This window comes from Hordeum vulgare, chromosome 4H (assembly GCF_904849725.1).
Source record: "Hordeum vulgare subsp. vulgare chromosome 4H, MorexV3_pseudomolecules_assembly, whole genome shotgun sequence".
Taxonomy (NCBI): Eukaryota; Viridiplantae; Streptophyta; class Magnoliopsida; order Poales; family Poaceae; genus Hordeum; species Hordeum vulgare.
This window is the reverse complement of record NC_058521.1, coordinates 161,904,168-161,909,623: the sequence shown is the minus strand read 5'-3', so window position 1 is coordinate 161,909,623 and position 5,456 is coordinate 161,904,168. Positions and strand designations below refer to the sequence as shown.

Sequence of the window (5,456 nt, the reverse complement as noted above, 5' to 3'; positions counted from 1 at the left end):
TAAAAGGCGCCTATTCACACCCCCCCCTCGTCAAGAACTAACACTTTCAACTAGTTTCTTAAATTTATACAAAAGCATGCAAACATCAAAACCTACGTACTACGTACAAACTAACTACTCCTTGTCGAAGATTTCCACGATCGTCGTGCCCTCCGACGGATAAAAGTGTGGCAGCTGCAAGTTCGCCCCCTCCGGCACCTCTCCTGCAGCCCCCTTCGGCTCCTCCGCTGCGGCTTCCTCGACCGCCCTCTCGGCGTCGAGTGAGGGAGAGGAGGCCGATGGGCTCAGGTGGCGGCAAAGGGAGGGAGGAGGTGGATCTGATAGGGCTAGGGGACGCCCGCCGACTTAAATAGCCGGCTAGGGCCTCGAGCAGCGAACTGGAGCGACGTTAACACCGCGACAACAGTCGAGGCTCCCATCAGACCGTCGGGTTTTCGGTCGAGTCCGTGTGGGGCTCTTTCGTTAGGCCAACGCAGCGGGCGATTGGATATGAGGGGTGCCAGTCAGCCCGGGTGTTTGAGGCCGGTTTGGGAAGCCCGGCTGGGTCAAAATTTGTTTTCGGTCGAATCCGCGTGGGGCTCTTTCGTCAGGCCAACGCAGCGGATGATTTGATATGAGGGGTGCCAGTCAGCCCGGGTGTTTGAGGCCGGTTTGGGAGGCCTGGCTAGGCCAAATTTGATGACCGCATGCCCTAGGCCTGGCTAGGTCAAAATTTGATGACCGCATGCCCTAGCGTTTGAGGGGTCCGACTGTAAATGTTGGAGGACTTCTGAATTCTGACTTGTGATACACCCTGATGCCATTTATCGCTCGCCTCGACAAAACTTATGGCACCAGGAAACCAAGGAAGATATACTCCCTACATTTTTAAATATAAATCTAAGAGATTTCATATGTATATATGCATACTTTATAGCACAGATTCACTAATTTAGTTGCGTGTATAGTCCGTAGTGGAATCTCCTAAAATACTACTCCCTCTGTAAAGAAATATAAGTGTTTAGTTCATTAAAATAATGAACAAAACACCCTTATATTTGTTTACGGAGGGAGTATTTACGAACGGAGGGAGTAGTAAAGACGACTTCATCTCTATAGGAAAACCGAGCAAGTCCTAGTATGTGATTTATTGAAAATATGGTGATCTGTCTATATACAGATGGTCAATGCCAAACACACTACAAATGATACGTCAATAGATTTGCCGGAGTGGCACTTATGGTACAAAACTACAGACAGAGAATTGCGTGGGTGTGGATAGTCCGTCAGAGTCCAACGCTCACATCTTCCTCAGGTTATCAAGCCGCGCCTGCAAGTCATCGTCTATTCCACCATCCATCCCGCCCGCAGCTTCAGCTTGAACAGGCGCCTTTCCTGCAGCAACCGGCATAGCGACCGCGGTAGCCGGGGCCTTGACAAGCTGGGTTGAGAGCAAAGTATCAATGCCACTCATATCCCACTAACTCATCCTGGTATTTCAATCTCTATGATAGAATCAACACGAAAATACGGGGATAAATTTTACCTCAGAGTTGATGTCGATGCCGATTTCGTCGAGGACCTGGCTAACTAGCTCTTCTGTTTCTTCCTCCTCCTCATCACCCTCCAAGGCGTCGTCGATAGCATCACCCATAACCTCGCTGACCATTTCCATCTTCTCGTTTTGCATCTCAAAGTCCCGCATTATTTTCTGCAGTGCCGGTATATTCATCTGTCTGTTCATCTGTGACATGGCTTTTGTGACGCCCTTCATGGCTTCCCCCATTGCTTGTGTTGATTTCAGGGTCTATAAAAAATTTAGCACGTGAAATTCAGCAATGAGAAAAACAGAGCTTCCACGAAGCCTACTGTCGCTTGATCTCATCACGTTCTAGAATCTGTCTAAATGAATGAAATAATAGTAGTATAATACAGTGTCTGCTTGGATTAGAATGCTACCTGAATACGAAGAGATACACCTTGCAGCTGAGACTTCAGGGCATAAAATTTTGTGATCTGATGCCTTGTGCGAATAAGGTCTTTGGCCATAACTTTTACAGCTCCCTGAGAACAATGTTCATCGCATCAAAACATGTTCTGTTAACTTTGCAAAGCCTATTGCCTAAAATATGAGCAATTGCACACAGAAAAAAACTGAAGTGGCAGATACACATCCTATGACCTACAAATTTAAGATTCCGAACACAAAATCTGCTTATCCTATTCAAGAGACGTCAACGTAAAACTTTGCGTCTGAAAATAGATAAATCAACATGACTGAATTAATGCATGTGTGCATGAAGACGGCATTTCCTATTGTATCATGGAACAATCAAGTGCGAGGATAATGGCACGCCGTATGTCAATTAGCTTACCAACAAAGAATGAATTACAGTGACAGCTTAAGACTATCCCAGTAGCAGTGAAGAATGGTTGGTGTTTGTATGATCTTCAATGCTTGCAGGATTGTGCTAAGATAAAAAAGAATAATCATATCATCTAGGTTCCCTGCAACGTCTCTTTGCTGACAAAGTTGGTAGTTCTTATGCTACCACAGATACAGATTGCAAATTAATCTTCATAGTCATATGGAGGTCGATTATAAATGAGTAATAGAACACAAGAGAGATTTTGCAGTTTCAGTGCACATACCATCTGTCCTTGCTTGGCCACCTTCTTGATCTCCGCGATGAGCTTCTTCTCTTGAGTCTGGAGACCCTGCCTCTCCCTCTCGATCTCCCTAATAGACTTATCTAGCATCCGCTTGTTCTCCCGCAGCAGCTCTATCATCAAGCAAATAAAAGAATGATGAAAACTGTTTCTGCCCAAAAAAAACCCAGGAGAGCTAACCTCTAATGTTGTCTTGTGTCCCCCACATTCCCAAGTCTTAGGGAAATCAACCCAAAGTGGATGTGCAGCAGTAGCATTACAATTTAGAGTGCTCCAGTTTCTTAAGTTATTTGGTTTCTTCGGCAAATCAAGTACAAAATTTACAGGAACAAGTAGAATCAAGTAACTCCAAACCATAATTCATGTCCCTTGCATTGCTTGGTTGTTAAGGGCGTCCCATTGGACAGTAGCAGGTGAAAACTGAACACAAACCTAGACGAGATTAACAGCTAAAGAGGAAAAGGAGATCCCCCACAGGTTAGTTTCCTATTGCATCCTGGTAGCGCAAAACTCAACCAAGTCAATAAAGATACTAATACTGCAATCTGCACAGGAGGTTCCCGCGAGAGCTAGGGTTTGATGGAAGAACCCGAGCGAGATTAACATAGTAAACTTCAATTTTGGATGATCAAGCCGACAAGAAAGGCACAGGCGGGCGGATTGCTTGTCCACAAGAAGGTAAAAAAAACGTGGAATTTGTTGGTCCCTTCCGATTGGCAGCACAGGAAAACAAGTATGATCACGAAATCCAGGAGGAGGAGGGGGAGAGATACGAACCAGCTGGGGTCTTCCGCTTGCCAAAGAGGAAGCTCATGGCGACGGGCGGAGGTTGGATCCGGCCGGCCGGCTGCTTCTGTTGGATTGGACTGATAGTCCCTCGGATCGATCTGGCTGTTCCCCTACCTCTTTGCGCGTGGGATGGTGGAGGACTAGATACGGAGGAGATGGGTGTTGAGCTGTTGACGGGGATTGGTTTTGGGAGATTGGTGGATTCGTCAGAAAGGCATCCCGATGTTGGGTTTGGTTCGTTCCTGATACCGTGTCCACGCGGTTTGAGATTGGAAGCTTCTCTGTTTTTATTCTTTCCTCGGTCAGTTAGGGCCGGTTCTTTTGGTAGCTTTTTTTTTTGGCTTTCAGAATAAGCTGTCCCTAGCCAGCTTATTCTAGAAGTCCAACTAAAAATATTTTTCTAGAAGCCTAGTAATTAAGACTTAATTAATAGGTTTTTAAAAGAATATATTTGATTGAACTTCTAGAATAAGCTGGGTAGGGGCAGCTTATTTCAGCTTATTCTAGAAGCTACCAAAAGAACTGACCCTTAGACAGGTTACCGTTTAAGATCTGGGACGTGCTACGCGGAGATCCGTCGGGCTGCGAGCCGTCAGATCCGCATTAGTTTGTGATGATGTAAATTTTATTTTTATAACTAGCAAAAGAGTGTGTGCGTTGCAACGGAAGAGAAAATAGCACACGCTCTGAACACAATATATCTTCACATGGCATCACATTTGTGTTGCCGACGATGGCCTCAGTGCTCACACAACGAAAACACGTTTGAATGAGTCACTCGGAATAAGATGAGAAATATGTTGTTTCTCCCCATGAGGTTTTTCAAAGGTATGCATGTGTGGTTAACGGTGTTTTCTTTCCTCTCAATTTGGTTATAATTTAATGCATGTTTATTGCAATTCGTATCATCGTCGGAAAAGAGAAAAAAAAAGACCGTGTACTATAGATTAAGTTCGTACAAAAATAATATTTAAGAAGTATTCAACTGTTAAAAATAACATCCTATTGTTTCCACATCTCTGTGTACCCCAAGTTGATGTATTTAGTTTTCACATCTCTGTGTACCCCAAGTTTATTTACTATTGTTTTAGCTGTATAAAAATAAAATGCCACGTGTTTCCTGTTTTCTGAGTTTGCCGCGCACGAGAAAATGACCCAAAAATAATAAGTGTGAGATCACCACCAAATTTTAACAAGAATGTTTCTGGAGTAAAAAGTGCAGCAGGGAAGTCCACACCGTGGGCCACAAGCCAACAGGACGCGGGCCGCGACCTGATAGATTGTGGGTTCCACACGGCCCCCTACCTTATCTCCAGAAAAAATAAATCCTAGCACTCTCTTTCCCATGTTCTTTCCTTAGAAACTAAATTTTTCGATCTATTTGCTCGGGGCTCCATTTTCGAAACTGTTTTGAGGGAATTTCTCCTTGGTATGTGACTCTTCCATCCCTACAATTAGTTTTTGCTTTAGAAGTTTATATTTTTCTTAAGTTGCTTCACTTGGTGTTGTAGAAAATGAGCTTGCATGTTGAAATATTTTAGTTCCAAGTAGCATGAATGCTTGATATAGCCTTTAAGTACCCATATGAGTAGTTGCTACAAACCTTGTAGAGTTTTATTGACACATTTTTTTGTGGCCCAAAAATTTCAGATTGTGTGTAGGGAAATGAGTTTCTTTAGGAGCAGCTCCTCGAGAAGGTGTAATCCAGGTAAATCTTTGAGTGAGGGCTCGACACGGCAAGCCTACATTGAGCTTTGGGCCGACCAAGTAGTCATGGCTGACGCAAAATCATGCTGGTGGCCAAGTGATGAGTTCATGAATGGTGCGACTATCAAGGAGGAATTTGATCATTTCATTTACAATACTAGCCTCACTGACTTCCTCAAAGATGAGTGTGCCCAACATTACAACCTTACACGCACTTTCACGAATGGATTCCATTATTTCTCTAGTACCTCCAGAGTGTTGTTACCCTCTATGATAAAGCCCATAGCATGAAATTAGAAGAATTTTCCATT

At 44.0% G+C, this 5,456-nt stretch overlaps 1 protein-coding gene across 1 annotated transcript; it reads right to left on the bottom strand.

Annotated features, from left to right (window-relative positions):
• Positions 1 to 1,093: 1,093 nt before the first annotated feature.
• Positions 1,094 to 3,729, bottom strand: LOC123448277 (vacuolar protein sorting-associated protein 2 homolog 1). The gene is made up of 5 exons (XM_045125130.1): positions 3,427 to 3,729; positions 2,632 to 2,762; positions 1,939 to 2,043; positions 1,526 to 1,786; positions 1,094 to 1,420 (listed from the first exon to the last, which is right to left on the bottom strand). Exons 1-5 carry the CDS (start codon positions 3,461 to 3,463, stop codon positions 1,280 to 1,282), a joined length of 675 nt encoding a protein of 224 aa, XP_044981065.1. The 5' UTR covers positions 3,464 to 3,729; the 3' UTR covers positions 1,094 to 1,279.
• Between the last annotated feature and the right edge of the window lie 1,727 nt (positions 3,730 to 5,456).